This window comes from Staurois parvus, unplaced genomic scaffold (assembly GCF_062004578.1).
Source record: "Staurois parvus isolate SC_StPar_1 unplaced genomic scaffold, SC_StPar_1.0 ptg000197l, whole genome shotgun sequence".
Taxonomy (NCBI): Eukaryota; Metazoa; Chordata; class Amphibia; order Anura; family Ranidae; genus Staurois; species Staurois parvus.
This window is the reverse complement of record NW_028317993.1, coordinates 71641-89283: the sequence shown is the minus strand read 5'-3', so window position 1 is coordinate 89283 and position 17643 is coordinate 71641. Positions and strand designations below refer to the sequence as shown.

General features: G+C 41.8%; 1 protein-coding gene across 1 annotated transcript; it reads right to left on the bottom strand.

Annotated features, from left to right (window-relative positions):
• Positions 1 to 706: 706 nt before the first annotated feature.
• Positions 707 to 9790, bottom strand: LOC149461601 (small ribosomal subunit protein mS34-like). The gene is made up of 4 exons (XM_089678035.1): positions 9766 to 9790; positions 9278 to 9363; positions 5543 to 5585; positions 707 to 999 (listed from the first exon to the last, which is right to left on the bottom strand). Exons 1-4 carry the CDS (start codon positions 9788 to 9790, stop codon positions 707 to 709), a joined length of 447 nt encoding a protein of 148 aa, XP_089534161.1.
• Between the last annotated feature and the right edge of the window lie 7853 nt (positions 9791 to 17643).

Genomic DNA, 17643 nt, shown 5'->3' with positions numbered 1-17643 from the left:
ATCACTTTCCATCCAGCATCCAGGCTCTAAGAGGTTGTTCTCGAAGAATGGAAAAATGTAGATGTTGCAATGTTGCCAACTTGTTCATTCCAAGCTTAGAAGACTTGGTGCTGTCCTTACAAATCATGGAGGTCATACAAAATACTAGATATAGTAGTTTTTGTTGTGGGGTGTATTCATTTTTGCATCAACTAATTGGAGTAAAACTGAAGATTTTGTAATCTACGTTATACTATTAACCTTACTTTCATGTAATGAGCAAAACAAATGTTACATAAAACTCAGTTTTGCCAACATTTTGGAAATTGTTCTTGTGTTGAGATGTTGAATAAAATCTTACTTTTCAAAAGGGGTGTACTCATTTATGCTGAGCACTGCATATATGGAATGCCTTTAAATTCTCAGTAGCACATAATGGTGTGATTTTATATAAAGTTTTATAACAGCCCAGTAAACATCAAATAGGAAAGTCCAACAGTTACTTATGGTGTCATTGAGTAAAAATGACAATTTTCAATTACGGAAGGTGTTGTGTAGTCTTTACTCAGTATGGTCTATAACTGAAAACAACCCTCAACAAAGAGCAGAGCCCACAACCCCAATTACCATGGCACTTTGTTGCCATTTTGGTTTGAAGGTCACGCTGCTGACAATAAACTGTACATGAATCCATGTTTCTAGGAAGTAGCAGAAGTCCATGGCCTTATCACACTGGTGTCCCTGTTTTGGCTCTCCTCACTTTAAGCTCCTTTTGAAGCTCATGATCAGATTCCCGTAATCTCCCAATGTCCAGCATGGGCTCTGTTAAAGGCTTTCCTTCTTTCTGCAACTGAGCCAGAGCAATAGCCCTCAGTAGTGGTGGGTATGGCACATAGCGGACAGGTTCTGGCTCCGGCAGAGGGATAAATTGCTTGAAGTTCTCTTCTTCATGCCGTGGTATAAGACGCCAGTCATGGTACATGACTTTGCTGATCTCCTGCTCTTCAGGCACGGTTTTACCTGGGTGAATGAAGAAGATGACCATCAATATAAGATCATCAAGTCACTCTACCTAAGATAGGCTCTGCTTATGATCCTGGATGAGAAATACGCTATATGGCTAAAGCTACAAGGACCCCACTCCAAATAATTGAGTGAATGTGTTTTAGTGAAGGGTACTGTTCATTCTACAATTCTCTAGCATACAAAGACATTTAGATTTGGATGTCAAGCCTACTACACACGGGCCAAATGTCGAGCGGTATTTTGGCATCTTCCAATTTTTATTGCATATTTGGCCCGATGTGGTAGCCGGTCTGTCAGAAGCCAGACGTTCGGTCGGCTTCTGTCAAAGAGGCATGATTGAAGAAGGTCTGCTGATCAGCTCCTGATCAGTGCTCTCAGCCAATGGCTGACAGTGTTGACCGAAGTGTTCTGTCCGGGATGGGGGGCATCCCTGTCAGAACCCAATAGCACAGCAGGGGAGCTCGCTGTACCAATATCGGATCATTAGTATACTATGACATACAAAGCCATCTACAACACTGCCCCAATTTACATATCTGATCTTATCTCTATCACCCAAACCGTACTCCTTGCTCCTCGCAAGACCTCCTACTCTCTAGCTCCCTTATCTCCTCCTCCCATGCTCATCTCCAAGACTTCTCCAAGGCATCACCCATTCTCTGGAACTCCCTACCCAAATCTATCAGACTATCACCTACTCTACTTACCTTTAGGCTATCATTAAAATCTCTCTCTTCAGGGAAGCCTATCCCGCCCTCTGCTAATACTGGAATCCTCTATGCTTCCAACCACTCCATCCCCCACAGTTTTACCTATTGTACCACTCACCCCTCCCTCTTAGATTGTAAGCTCCAAGGATCAGGGCCCTCAATTCCCTCTTGTATTGAACTGTATTGTTACTGTATTGTCTCCCACTATAATGTAAAGCGCTGAGCAAACCATTGGCGCTATAAAAATCCTATATAACAATAATAATTAGTACAGTGGCTCCTCCTGAGCTGTCCGTTTTTTTTCTCATTCAGTGTGTACCAGGCTTTAGTGCAAATAAAAAAAGTATCATGGACAATACTCGATTGTTCCTAAAGACATTCAGACAATTACAATCTGGTGGCAATTGTTCAATACGAATACCCTTAATTAACCTGAGATGTCCAACAAACTCATATGGGTTTGATGGTCAATAAATGTCCGCAAATCGTTAACCATATAGTGTACTTCACTCTCTTTCTTAACTACCTGCCGACCGCAGATAGCCGAATGACGGCTTCACTGCGGCCGGCCAGTTCTGAGTGGACGTCATATGACGTCCCCCCAGAACGCGCTCTCCTGCGCGCCCCAGGGGGCGCGCACCCGGCGATCTCCGTGATCGCTGTGTCCTACAGACACAGCTGATCACGTGATGTGGTAAAAGGCCAATCACAGCGCCTTTTACCACCTGATCAGCGGTGTCCAATGACACGCTGATCAGAGGGAAATGCAAGTGCCGGTTCTCGGCTGCACTTTCCTCACGCTGTCAGATCGTGAGGAAAGTACTGCCGAGAACCTGCAGTTGTCAGAGCGGGGATCGGCACCGATCATCAGGGCACTGATGATCAGTGCCCTGATGATCGGTGCCCAGCAGTGCCACCCGCAAGTTCCGCCCACCTGTGCCCAGCAGTGCGCCCACTAGCTCCGCCCACCTGTGCCCAGCAGATCACCCACCTGTGCCCAGCAGTGCATCCACCTGTGCCACTCTGCAGTGCCACCTACCTGTGCCCAGAAGTGCCACCTACATGTGCCCAACAGTGCCACCCACCTGTGCCCACCCACCTGTGCCCACCAGTGCCACCCACCTGTGCCCACCCACCAGTGCTGCCCACCAGTGCCACCCACCAGTGCAGCCCAGCAGTGCTGCCAGTCAGTGCCACCAGTCAGTGCCCAGGGGTTGTGCCAGTCAGTGCTGCCAGTCAGTGCCCAGCAGTGATGCCAGTCAGTGCCGTCTATCAGTACCCATCATCAGTGTCACCTATCAGTGCCACCTATCAGTGCTTCATATTAGTGCCGCCTATCCGTGACACCTCATTAGTGCTGTCTATCAGTGCCGCCTATCCGTGCCACCTCATTAGTACTGCCTATCAGTGCCCTTTAGTGCTGCCTATCAGTGCCCATCAGGGCCGCCTATCAGTGCCCATCAGTGCTGCCTCATTAACGCACATCAGTGAAGGAGAAAAAAATGCCTGTTTGAAAAATGTTATAATAGAAACAAAGAAACTTTTTTTTTTTCAAATTTTTTGCACTTTTTTATTTATAGCGCAAAAAGTAAAGCGCCCAGTGGCGATTAAATACCACCAAAAGAAAGCTCTATTTGTGAGAAAAAAATTATCAAAATTTCATATGGGTACAATGTTGCATGACCGTGCAATTGTCAATCAAAGTGCGGCAGCGCTGAAAGCTGAAAATTGGCCTGGTAAATAAGGGGGTATAAGTGCCTGGTAGGCAAGTGGTTAAACAGCTTAGTTCATCAATTACTTTTCTACACTGTTTACCAAACTATTCACTGCAAACTCTACAAAGAATTAAAAGGAAACAATAGGGGTTATCTACTTAAACTGGAGGGTGCAAAAGCTGGTGCAGCTCTGCATAGAAACCAATCAGCTTCCAGGTTTTGTCAAAGCTTAATTGAACAAGCTGAAGTTAGAAGCTGATTGGCTACCATGCACAGCTGCACCAGATCCTGAACGCTCCAGTTTTAGTAAATCTATTCCTATGTATATGTGTAAGAATGTATACTAGAATTTGGAAAATTAATATAATGAGTTAGTTTGGCCAATTATTTTTTTTTTTCACATTTCATAACCCCTCATTTGCTGTGGCTTCAGTTTGTGTTGCTTGCCTATGAGTAAAAGGTCGGATGTTGCAATCAAATTTTATGGCATACTCCCTTTCAGATGCTATCATTTGAAGGCTGCACTGGGTTCTAAGCAGTCCTGCCAGAAAGACTTGCTTTTTTTTTTTTTCTTCAAAAAAGTCATCTGCAGACAACAGGATCTATGAAAACAGAATTATATAACAAAATGCATCCACAAGATTTCTCTACGTTGATATGTTCCCTCAAGACTAGCTGGACGGGATCATCAGAGAGCATGTACGCACGGTTTTAAGCAAACTCCCACACCCCTTCCTTTATAGAAAACAGTATTTTAGATGTCATCCAGACATTTTTACCACCAACCTTAATTATTAAACTAATTGTAAAGGATTGCTTTTTATTTTTTTTTAACCACTTCCTGTCCAGCTGTTGTATATAAACGGCCAGACGGTGGCAGTACAGGGTCGGGTAAACATTTATAAACAACCTCCCCGCCCCCTGCTTGTGCGCACTCCCTGGGAGCACTGTGATCTAGTGCCCGCTGTGTCCTCCGGACACAGTGGAACACCGATCGTCGTATGGGACCTCTGTGCAAGGTACCGATCATGTAATCACTGATTGGCCAATCAGTGATCACATGCAGAGTATTAAGCAAGATGTTACTTCTGACATCATTGCTTACTACGTGTGAAATCTGTGAATGATCACAGAGGTCACATGGTACAAAGCTATTCACAACAGCCTTGTACCATGTGACAAGCTGTGACCAATCACAGCTCACACAGTAGTTCTCAATGGCTACAAGAATGCAGCCAGAGAGAAGGAGCAATGATTGCTTTTATAGCCTTTATGGGTGTAAAAGCAATCAGTGTAAAAAAAAAAAAAAAAAAAAAAATCTTCATCACCCCCCACAAGTAGTAGTGTCACCATGGTGACACTGTACTGCTAGGGCGACAGTATGTTAAAATAATAATAATAATAATAAAAAAATAAAATAAAAATGTACAAACAAATGTTTAAAAATTATAATTTTGGTTATAAACTAATTTGGGTTATTTATTTATTTTTTTTACTAAAAAGATAAACGGAATAAATTTTGGCCAAGATTTACGATGAAATATTATTTGCCAAATATTAATTGTCATTCAAAGTGTGATAGCACTGAAAGCTGAAAATTGGCCTGGACAGGAAGGGGGTAAAAGTGTCCGGACTTGAAGTGGTTAAATAACAAACATGTTATACTTAACTGCTGTGTGCAATGGTTTTGCACAGAGCAGCCCCAATTCTCCTCTCCGTGAGTTCCCCTGCTGGCACTCCTGGCTCTTTGCCCCCACCGAGTGCCCTCATAGCAAGCATGCTTGCTTCCGAGCTGGCTCTGTGTGTCCATAGACGCACAGAGCGCGGCTCCTCCCTGGCTCTGATTGACAGCAGTGGGAACCAATGAGGAGGGAGAGAGCCAAGAGAACGGCTGCTCCTGTGCACACTGCTGGATTGAGATTGGGCTCAGGTGAGTACAAGGGGAAGCTACATGCAGAAGGTTTTTTTTACCTTAATACACATTAACTTTCCCTTAATAATTTCGTTGAACTAAAATATTAACATGGATTTCTATTAAACTTTTTACAGTATGTTTTTGGTCTGTTGCTTTTTTTTAAAATTTGTAATGACATTTAATGTACCAGGACCTACCGCGATATGTTAAATAACCCCAGGCTTGCCCATGGTCCATGTTCTGGAAGACACAAACACAAGTTAAAATATGTAAATTAAGATTAAAGAATGAGCACACTGTTAACAAAACCTAGCTAGTTTCATATATTATTTAGGAAAATCAAGCAAGTTGGCAAACATAACCTTTCAAATTTATCCATCCTCCTTCGGTCACCTTAGGTCTTCAGAGTTCTTCAGTGGTATTCTAGAATCCTGCAGCTATCTTCACTGGAGTACATCAAAGAAAACACCCCTTAAACCTCTTTATGTGTGCGTGCTCTTAGCTGACAGTCTTTCAATAACAACTCTAAATTATAATCTGTCCCTATCATAAGTATACACTGGAGGTTTAACTAAAGTTCTGCAAGATGTAGCTGGTACATCTATCATGAAATCAACAGCTCTCAGTTTGTGCTATCTAAACATACACTATATTGCCAAAAGTATTGGGACACCTGCCTTTACACACACATGAACTTTAATAGCATCTCAGTCTTAGTCCGTAGGGTTCAATATTGAGTTGGCCCCGCCCTTTGCAGCTATAACAGCTTCAACTCTTCTGGGAAGGCCGTCCACAAGGTTTAGGAGGGTGTCTATGGGAAGGTTTGATCATTCTTCCAGAAGCACATTTGTCAGGTCAGGCACGAATGTTGGATGAGAAGGCCTGGCTCACAGTCTCCGCTCTAGTTCATCCCAAAGGTGTTCTATGGGGTTGAGGTCAGGACTCTGTGCAGGCCAGTCAAGTTCCTCCACCCCAAACTCAATCATCCATGTCTTTATGGACCTTCTTTTGTGCACTGGTGCACAATCACGTTGGAACAAGAAGGGAACATACCCAAACTGTTCCCACAAAGTTGGGAGCATGAAATTGTCCAAAATATCTTGGTATGCTGATGCCTTAAGAGTTCCCTTCACTGGAACTAAGGAGCCAAGCCCAACCCCTGAAAAACAACCCCACACCGTAATCCCCCCTCCACCAAACTTTACACTTGGCACAATGCAGTCAGGCAAGTACCGTTTTACTGGCAACCGCCAAACCCAGACACGTCCACTGGATTACCAGACAGAGAAACATCTCCACTGCTCTAGAGTCCAGTGGTGGCATGCTTTACACTACTGCATTCAATGCTTTGGATTGTACTTGGTGATGTAATGCCCGGATGCAGCTGCTTGGCCATGGAAACCCATTCCATGAAGCTCTCTACACACTGTTGTTGTGCTAATCTAAAGGCCACACAAAGTATGGAGGCCTTTAGCTACTTACTCTGCAGACAGTTGGCGACATCTGTACACTGTGCGATTCAGCATTCGCTGACCCCACTCTGTCATTTTACGTGGCCTACCACTTTGTGGCTGAGTTGCTGTTCTTCCCAGTTTGTTATAATACCACTAACAGTTGACCATGGAATATTTAGTAGTAAGGAAATGTCACGGATGGACTTACTGCACAGGTGGCAACCTATCACAGGACCACGCTTCAATACACTGAGCTCCTGAGAGTGACCCATTCTTTCACAAATGTTTGTAGAAGGAGTCTGCATGCCTAGGTGATGATTTTATACACCTGTGGCCATGAAAATGATTGGAACCCCTGAATCCAATGATTTAGAGGGGTGTCCCAATACTTTTGGCAATATAGTGTATATACTGGAGCAGGGTGGATAAAAATCAATGATTTTTTTTAAAAAAATCTAATTTGTTTTTATTTAAATCTGATTTTTTTTATTTAAAATCGGATTTTTTTGAATAAAATGCTTTTTGAGAAAAATATATTACCATCCAAAGGTTATTCCATCATGAAATAAAGATTAGTTTTTTAATTATGTAGAATAAGGCTGTATATGTTTAATTTTTTTTGGTAAATAAATTCCATGACTACATTCACAATGTCATGCTCTTCCAGAGGTTTTTGTAAGATTATTGGGCAGTTTCTCTGCCTACAAGATATTATCACAGATGCTTGGTTTACTTTTGCAGTTCTCAAAACTGAATTTTACTCAGCGGAGATCACATGCCTCTTCTTCACAGCAAAAATGTTTTAACATGAACAGAGTTAAGAAAAAGACCTTAATCCTAACTTCTACAAACCTATGAATACAAAATCAACCCCTTCACTGCTAAGTTTCAAGAAGTTCAGTGAATAGAATAGAAACAATATTTTTCTGATTGTTTGGAGTGGAATAGATCTGCACAAGAAGAAAGTGAAACTAAGTGTGAGGAGGAAGGGGCTGACAGTCTAAGTTTCTTAAAATATATATATTTTGTTTAGCCAAATTAGTTACCAAACATGGATGTTTGTTTAAGGAAATCACATATGCTGGAATGTTATTGTTTCAGTTGAATAAATCTATTTAAATTGTTATTATTAAGGTAATGATTATTTTTCTCCTTCCTAAGTACAACAGAAAAGTTGTCCAAATATGAATGATTAACCTATTAAACTGGGGATAAAAAAACTAATATGAAAAGTTGTTATTCTAAAAATCTTCATCTACTTGCATATTAAAGATATACCAGCAAGAATCAGTCTTTATGTAGAAAACTAGGATTTAAATCAAGCCTTACTGACTAGTGATTTAAATTGTGATTTAACTCAGTTTGATTTAAATCAAATCCACCCTGTACTGGAGTATTTGTTACATCTGAACCTATGTCACCATACAATAAATAATTTACTATAAGAATAGTGATATGTAGAACTGTAGGGAAAATGATGGCAATAGATCTAGGAAGGTTCTATGTATTATTAAAAGAGCAACCTCAATGACCCTTTACCATCCCTGTGTTCTATTTTTGTTCCCCTCCTATCTTGTTAGCAGGGTTACCTTCAAAATACATACTTACACATCCAGCTGATATAGTGTTGTCCTGGGTCAAACCACCGATCCACTGCAGCATTCCAGGTCTTGCTCCACCATCTCATTTACTTACAACATCAGGGGGGAACTATCTATTTTGGGTTCTTGTAGCTGGCCTCATGATGGCATGCATGTTTCACTTCATCAGGGGGCTGGCTGCAAGAACCAGAGCCTCAGCAAGCCCCCTGATGACGTGGCATTGTAAAGTACCCCAAGGCCTCCCTCCCTTGATGCACCAGGAGGGAAAAAAAATGAAATGAGGTTCCCATGGCATCACCACAGCCCCATATTACACATGACCCCACCTTGGCTTCTAGCCCACAAAAATGAACACAACATGCAGAAGACGTAAGAGGCAGGCAAGCAAGTGTGCTGTCTTGTCTACCATGTCCATGTGTGCAGTATCCTTAAGGGCTGATTCACACTAGAATGCTGCGCGGGTTTCGTGCACCGCATTCTGAATGCGCTGCCCTTGCGACCTGCAGTGGGTGTCAGTGCAATATTACTGACACAGTAAACACAGTGCATTGGCCCACACCACATTGCATGGTACAAAAGTACCATGCAATCCAGTTGTAGTGCGTTTACAAAAGTAGTGCATGCACTAATTTAGGTGCAGTGCAGTACAATTTCAGCCCATTTAAAATGAATAGGCTGAAATCGTACTGCACATAACTGCATATGAATCGTACAGGAACGTGCAGCGCATACCGGTGCGATTCCTAGTGTGAATCAGTCCTTAGAGTCTGATGAGCTTAAATACCATGGTGTGTATTCTGGCTAAGATTGTCAGCGCCACTTTCTACCCTCTCAATTTTGCAGGACGGCGGTCATGATCTTCTGAACTCTCCCTCACCTCAGCTCTGTAATCCACTTTGACCTTAGTAATATTCCAGTAGCAAGGCTCATCGAATTGCTCCAGCCAGGACTTCTTGGTCACCTCTATGTTCTTCCATGCAGGGTTTACAAACAAATGGGGCACATTGAGAACTGGCTATATATATATATATATATATATATATATATATAGTCTTTTGGCGCAAGCTACCATTTCAGATTAGTGTTTGGCAGCTTTTTTGGAGGACCAGAAGAGGGTATCTGCAAGGTTAGGCCTTGTGTTCTTACATGTAGAGTTTACAAGCAAATTTGACTCATTGAGAGTTGGCACTATATAAATTGTCTTTTGGTGCTTGCTAACATTACAGATCAACTTTTTGCATCATTGCAAATCACACATATATGTCTACATTGTGTTGTTGATTGATCTCTTATTGCGCAGGTCTTCTCCAAGATGCAGGGTCAGAAGGTATGCTGGAAGCTCTGAGTTCAGCTGGGTATACTTACTCCTTAGAGCCACACTCTGTGCCATGGAGCATTACCTGGAGAAGAGAGATGCCTGCTGACTGGACATGTGTAGTAAGTTGTGATTGGAACAGACAACACGTTTTTGTATTAGAGCCGCTTATATTTAAAGTGGAAGGATCAGTCAACTCCAAACTGATATTTTAGTTCTTTGTAGGTGCTGCTGAGATAAAATGCCTGTTAGTTCTTTATATCTCCTGGGGATTCTCTTATTGAGATCTTTGTTGAGCATCACAGGTTTTCACAACTGATGTGGCCATTATGAGATGTCCCATTCTCTCTATTGGGTTTTCATATTTATTTTAGACTGCGGAAAACATAGCCAGAGCAAAGGTGGCCAGGAACAGTCATGGATTATAGCAGGAAGATCTCCCTGTAAGAGCAATCAAGATCTAAGAAAGAAACCTGGGGCAGTCTCAGTCTGCCAGACGTCACCTGCAATAAAATATCCATCTGAGAGGGTTAGTCCTATTTGAGGAAATCTGTACTATTATTATTATGCAGGATTTATATAGCGCCAGCAGTTTGCACAAAGGATGACAGTACAGTTACAATACAAATTAATACAGGAGGGATCAGAGGGCCCTGCTCAGTAGAGCTTACAATCTAAGAGGGAGGGTCAATTGATACAAAAAGTAATAACTGCGGGGGATGGGCTGATAGAGAAAAATACATGTACCGTTGCTAGGAGGGGGCAGGATAAGCCTCTCTTAAGAGATGAGGTTTTTAGGGATTGTCTAAAAGTGGACAGGGTAGGAGATAGTCGGACACATTGGGGAAGGGAGTTTCAGAGGATGGGAGTACCTTTGGAAAAGTACTGAAGGCAAGAATAAGAGGAGGTAACAAAGGAGCTGGAGAGCAGGAGGTCTTGGGAGGAAGGAAAAGAACTGGAAGACTGGAATTTTGAGACTAGGTTAGTGATGTAGCTGGGGGCTGAGTTGTGGATGGCTTTAGAAGTTGTTGTAAGTACCTTGAATTTAATTAGTTGAGTAAGCGGAAGCCAGTGGAGGTATTGTCAGAGAGGGGTGGAGGACACTGAATGGAAGCCAGTAGAGGGATTGTCAGAGAGGGGTGGAGGACACTGAATGGAAGCCAGTGGAGGGATTGGCAGAGAGGGGTGGAGGACACTGAATGGAAGCCAGTGGAGGGATTGGCAGAGAGGGGTGGAGGACACTGAATGGAGGCCAGTGGAGGGATTGGCAGAGAGCGGTGGAGGACACTGAATGGAAGTCAGTGGAGGGATTGGCAGAGAGGGGTGGAGGACACTGAATGGAAGCCAGTGGAGGGATTGGCAGAGAGGGGTGGAGAACACTGAATGGAAGCCAGTGGAGGGATTGGCAGAGAGGGATGGAGAACACTGAATGGATGCCAGTGGAGGGATTGGCAGAGAGGGGTGGAGGACACTGAATGGAAGCCAGTGGAGGGATTGGCAGAGAGGGGTGGAGGACACTGAATGGAAGCCAGTGGAGGGATTGGCAGAGAGGGGTGGAGGACACTGAATGGAGGCCAGTAGAGGGATTGGCAGAGAGGGGTGGAGGACACTGAATGGAGGCCAGTGGAGGGATTGGCAGAGAGGGGTGGCAGACACTGAACAATTGGTAAGAGCAAATAGGAGCTGTCAGTACTAAAGTCTCTTTTGGAAATTCTAGTTGCTGGACTATTATGCTAACCCAAAGGCTTTCAGTACTTTGAGTCAATAACTCAGATTAGATGAGCCGTTCTGATTTTTCTCTGGGTTCATTAGCTAAATTCTTGCCCTAGGTTGGAAGTAGAGATGAGCGAATCGAACCAGGCGAAGTGGAATTCGTTTCGAATTTCAGGAAAAATTCGATTCGTGCCGAATCCGAATATTAGCCAACTTCGGATGCACGAATCGAATTTTTCCCGATCAGCCGGCAAAAAGTGTCCCTGCAGAGAGCTCCACTATTTCTGACAGTTCTCTGACAGTTCCTTCACATTTACAGCGGTTGAAACATTGTATCTATTTGTTTCCATTTAGGATACAGATGTTTTTATTCGGAAACAGATACAATGTTTCAACCGCTGTAAATGTGAAGGAACTGTCAGAGAACTGTCAGAAATAGCGGAGCTCTCTGCAGATACACTTTTTGCTGTACTGGAATACTTCTTCTTTTCATTCTTCTTTTCATTCTTCTCATTCTTCTTTTCATTCTTCTTTTCATTCTTCTTCTCATTCTTCTTTTCATTCTTCTTCTTTTCATTCTTCTCATTCTTCTTTTCATTCTTCTTTTCATTCTTCTTCTTCTTCTTCTTCTTTTCATTCTTCTTCTTTTCATTCTTCTTCTTCTTCTTTTCATTCTTCTCATTCTTCTTTTCATTCTTCTTTTCATTCTTCTTCTTCTTCTTTTCATTCTTCTTCTTCTTCTTCTTTTCATTCTTCTTCTTCTTCTTTTCATTCTTCTTCTTTTCATTCTTCTTCTTCTTCTTTTCATTCTTCTTCTTCTTCTTCTTTTCATTCTTCTTCTTCTTCTTTTCATTCTTCTTTTCATTCTTCTTCTTCTTCTTTTCATTCTTCTCATTCTTCTTTTCATTCTTCTTCTTCTTCTTCTTTTCATTCTTCTTCTTTTCATTCTTCTTCTTCTTCTTCTTCGTTGTGCCCCGTGACTGCCCAAATGAGTGAAGTGTGCGGTGATTCTAAGATCGACGGCACTCATCTGCATGTCATACTGACTGACAGTATTATTTCTCTTCCCCAGCAGACTCCAAGGGCATTTAAATTAAAGGTACAGTGTTCTGCACTAATATAAAGGCTCTCTGAAGCCTAGAAACCCTTTTAATAAGTTAAATTCGCAGCGAATAAATTCGCATTGAATCAAATTTCTCCCGCAAATTCGGCGAATCAGCCGAATTGAATTTTTGAATAATTCGCTCATCTCTAGTTGGAAGCTCTGAATTTATTGATGCCAAAAATAGCCAAACAACAAACATTTTCAGGGGAAGGTCAGTAATGAAGGCATCCAGGCTGTGTCAGTACTGGTTTCCTTTATGTTATTATGTTAAAAAGAGAATAATACATTCTAATAATTCATATTTTATGAGAAAAGGTTTCCATTGTATTCTTTTTATGGCACCACCTTTGTGCACAAACAGCAAGCCACTGCACACAATGTAATTCTCACACACTGTTTTCTGTAATTCCTTTTACCTATATGCAGAATACATTTTTTAAACCTGAATGCCAAATGCTAAGCATGTATATAATGTCATCATGTAATCTGGTAAGTATTCAGTAAACTATAATCAATGTATCATAAAACTAGCATACAGTGTTAAAGTGGAATTTCACACAAAAGAGGGAGTTCTTCTTTTTTGCCGCCAACTCACCCCCCAACATGTTTGGTCATACGTTGTTACGTTACGGTCATACTGGGGGGGGGGGGGTCGAGCGGGTATCTAGTTTTGACAGGTATCTGCTCCCACTTCCACTTGGATCGCTTAGGCAATCCGAGTGAAACTTCACCCAGGCGATCCAAGAGAAACTTCACCCCCACCCCCCTCTTAACCCGCAACATTTTGGGACACATCACAAGTCCCAGAAAGCTGCAAGACCATTCACAAAGTGCAGCTCAACTTGTGCATGCGCAGTAGGTAGCTGGCTGTGAAGCTGTTAGGGCTCACTGCGCACTTCAATTAATAAACATGCTTGCACCGGGCTGCCAAAGACCAGTGAGTAACCAGCCCAGGTGAGGGCGGCACTTGATCCATGGATATCTAAATATCCTTATAATGAAAGTCAGTAGCTACGGTATTTGTAGCTGCTGACTTTTAATTTTTTTGGGGGACTTTGAAAATCCTCTGACTTGATATCAGCCTGCACAGGGGGCACTAAGACTGAGAGAGGTATTCTGAGCTTATCATGGCTAACACTGGGAGCAGCCTCCAAGGGTGGGAATCAGAGGGATGAGATCATCAGTATTGGGCAGGGTGGATAAAAATCAATGCTTTTTTTAAAAAATCTGATTTTTTTATTTAAATCGGATTTTTTTTTAATAAAATTTTTTTTGAGGAAAATATATTACCATCCAAAGGTTATTCCATCATGAAATAAAGATTAGTTTTTTAATTATGTAGAATAAGGCTGTATATGTTTAATTTTTTGGGTAAATAAATTCCATGAATCCATTCACAATGTCTTGCTCTTCCAGAGGTTTTTGTAAGATTATTGGGCAGTTTCTCTGCCTACAAGATATTATCACAGATGCTTGGTTTATTTTTGCAGTTCTCAAAACTGAATTTGACTCAGCGGAGATCACATGCCTCTTCTTCACAGCAAAAATGTTTTAACATGAACAGAGTTAAGAAAAAGACCTTCATCCTAACTTCTACAAACCTATGAATACAGAATCAACCCCTTCACTGCTAAGTTTCAAGAAGTTCAGTGAATAGAATAGAAACAATATTTTTCTGATTGTTTGGAGTGGAATAGATCTGCACAAGAAAAAAGTGAAACTAAGTGTGAGGAGGAAGGGGCTGACAGTCTAAGTTTCTTAAAATATATATATTTTGTTTAGCCAAATTAGTAAATAAACATGGATGTTTGTTTAAGCAAATAACATATGCTGGAATGTTATTGTTTCAGTTGAATAAATCTATTTAAATTGTTATTATTAAGGTAATGATTATTTTTCTCCTTCCTAAGTACAACAGAAAAGTTGTCCAAATATGAATGATTAACCTATTAAACTGGGGATAAAAAAACTAATATGAAAAGTTGTTATTCTAAAAATCTTCATCTACTTGCATATTAAAGTTATACCAGCAAGAATTAGTCTTTATGTAGAAAACTCTGATTTAAATCAAGCCTTACTGACTAGTGATTTAAATCGTAATTTAAATCAGTTTGATTTAAATCAAATCCACCCTGGTATTGGGGGATTAAGTAAGAAAATTGTTACTCTACCGGGACCAAAGAAGAGAATTTTTACCAAAACAACAGCAAAATTATACAACAAGAACACAAACAGTAACACTAGCACTGTAATAATAATATGTTATGAGGCAAAAAGAAGTATGTGTGTGTGTGTGTGTGTGTGTGTGTGGGGGGGGGGGGGGATAAGGAGTGCACATAAGACCTACTACAAATATTTACTCAGAATGGTGATATAATGCCAGCTATTGAGAGCTGCTATCTTGGGGTGTCCTCTCTTCCTCTTAGATTTGGTTCACACCTGCAGATGCAACCAAATGCAGGTGCATTTCCATGTGTGGCATGAATGGCAGCCTGTTCATTTCCATGGACTGCTCTACACACGAGAAACACAGAAATTAAGTTCCGAACTCTTTTCATTCAGCTAACACAAAAATATTTCTGGATTTTCCAATCGCTGTTTTTATATTCCAGGATGGTCTGGATCTATGTAAAGGGAAAGAAGAGCAAATGCTGATTCTGGTGGAGCCTAGAGAATTTCTCAAGAGTGTCTTCTATTACATTCAGGTAAAATTTGGAAAGGTGAAGAACATGCAGATTTATATATATTCTGTATCTGCCACCCCTCTCTGCCAATCCCTCCACTGGCTTCCCATTGCCCAACGGATAAAATTCAAAACATTAACAATAACATATAAAGCCATTTATAACTCTGCCCCAAATTACATCACCAATCTTGTCTCCAAATATCATCCAAACCGTACTCTCCGCTCCTTGCACGACCTTCTACTCTCTAGCTCCCTTGTCTCCTCCTCCCATGCTCATCTCCAGGACTTCTCCAGAGCTTCCCCCATGCTCTGGAACTCTCTACCCCAATTTATCAGAATATCGCCTACTCTGCTCACTTTTAGGTGATCTCTGAAAACCTATCTCTTCAGGAAAGCCTATCCTGCCCTCAGCTAATAATGGAATCTTCTACTCCTCCTACCAGTCCATCCCCCACAGTTACTAACTTTTGAACCACTAGCCCCTCCCTCTTAGATTGTAAGCTCCAAGGAGCAAGGCCCTCCTATCCCTCTTGTATTGTTGCTGTATTGTCTCCCGTTATATTGTAAAACGCTGAGCAAACTGTTGGCGCTATATAAATCCTGTATAATAATATACTAATAATAATATAGGGACCCATGGGGCATATAGCTCAATATCCATGTGCCATATGTACAATAATTGCATTTGCTGAGGTCAATTATAATAGATGTAAAAAAAGGTTTACAGTATGTGTCCTAGATTTTTTATTTTTTTGTGCTTAAAGTGTTACTAAACCCACAACAGTAAAATCAGTCTGTATATGCAGTAAATCATGCTTGTTATACTCACTGTGGAACCTAAGGGGTTAATCCTCTGCACTGTGTAAAAATTATGTTTGATCCAGACTTCTCTGATCCTCCCCTTCTACTGCTGTCCCCAATCCATCTGCTGATAGAACAGAGCCTTGGAGACAAGCTGCACATGCACAGTTTGGTGTGTATTGCTAGAGACCTTTTTTTATTTTCTTGGGAGAGTGCATATATCCAGCACAGGGTCAATAAGCACTGTCCAGACAGAGGTTTAGGGGTCATGCAGCCTCATAAGTCAGTCGGGAGAATGAAAACTCCTCCTACCATCTTTATCCAGTACTCTGCTGGACATTGATAGAAGTCTCAGGACTGCTCTACCCGCTGATAAAAGAAAAGGTACTTAGCAGTTTATATTTACTAAAATAATTATATTTCTATGTTCTATGTACTGTGGGAGGCCAGATATAGTTAATGCAGGGTCCAGGGTTTAGTAACACTTTAAAGTGGAGTTCTACTCACTTGTCAAAAAATAACTCATTAGCTACAAAAACTGCTGACTTTTAAAAAACAGCCATTTACCTGTCCCTCGGTCCTGTGGTGTGTCTCCCGCAGCCCGTTTCACCGGCCGTCCTGGATTCCAGGAGGCCAGCAGGCCGTCATGTATTCCAGGAGGCCGGCATCTTCAGTGTGGGCACCCAGCTGTGATAGCTTGCGGCTTCACAGCCGGGTACCCACTGCACATGCGCGAGTAGTGCTGCACTTCCTGAATGGTCCTGTAGTCTTCTGGGACCTGTCACGTGTCCCAAAAGACTACAGAGAGGGAGGGAGGACAACTTCTGTTTCCAATCGCCTAGGCAATCAGACCGGAAATGGGAGCAGGTACCTGTCAAATTTGGGCACCCAAAGGTGCCAGTCCTTAATGGGGAGCGGGGGAGCAGTCCTTAAAGCGGAACTTCACCTTTTGGGAGGAGCTCCGCCTTAAGGCTCAGTTTACATCTGTGCGTTTAACTGCGTTTTTATCAAGTTCCTGTGAGTTATGTGTGGATCAGTTTATTAATTTCAGTGGGCTTCCCTACATGTAGGAATCATGGTAAAGAAGCCCCTGACCCCTGTTAAAAATTATGCCGCATCAAAACGTACCCTGCATTTCAGTATGTGTGAAAACAGACGCATGGGAGTGCCATTAGGAGTTGATAAATACTACTACTACTAATAATAATAATTAATTAATTCAGAAATATTGGCACTGCCACGTGTCTGCCAAAGGACAGCCCTTTTGTTACCATTTAGTAACTTATATAAAGAGAAGTACAGACTCCTGTAGTGTTGGCTCTGAAGAAGAGGTTGTGTCCTCGAAACGCGTTAGCCAGTTGGTCATCCAGGGTTCCATCGTATGGACTCAGATGTTGTTTGGATCATACACCTTGTTCAGTTTGACATACCTGTGTTATTATGTCCATTGTGAGTATGATACCTATTTTTGTTTCTTTAATACATTATTTTAAACGATAATGCACTAGGTCGGTGCGCCCTTTTTCTGTTTCTCCATTTGTATCCAGTGTATTCGGACCACCCCGGTCTGTTGAGGGCAGCAAGCAGTGCATATTCCAGAAAATTCCAGAACATTCTTATTAG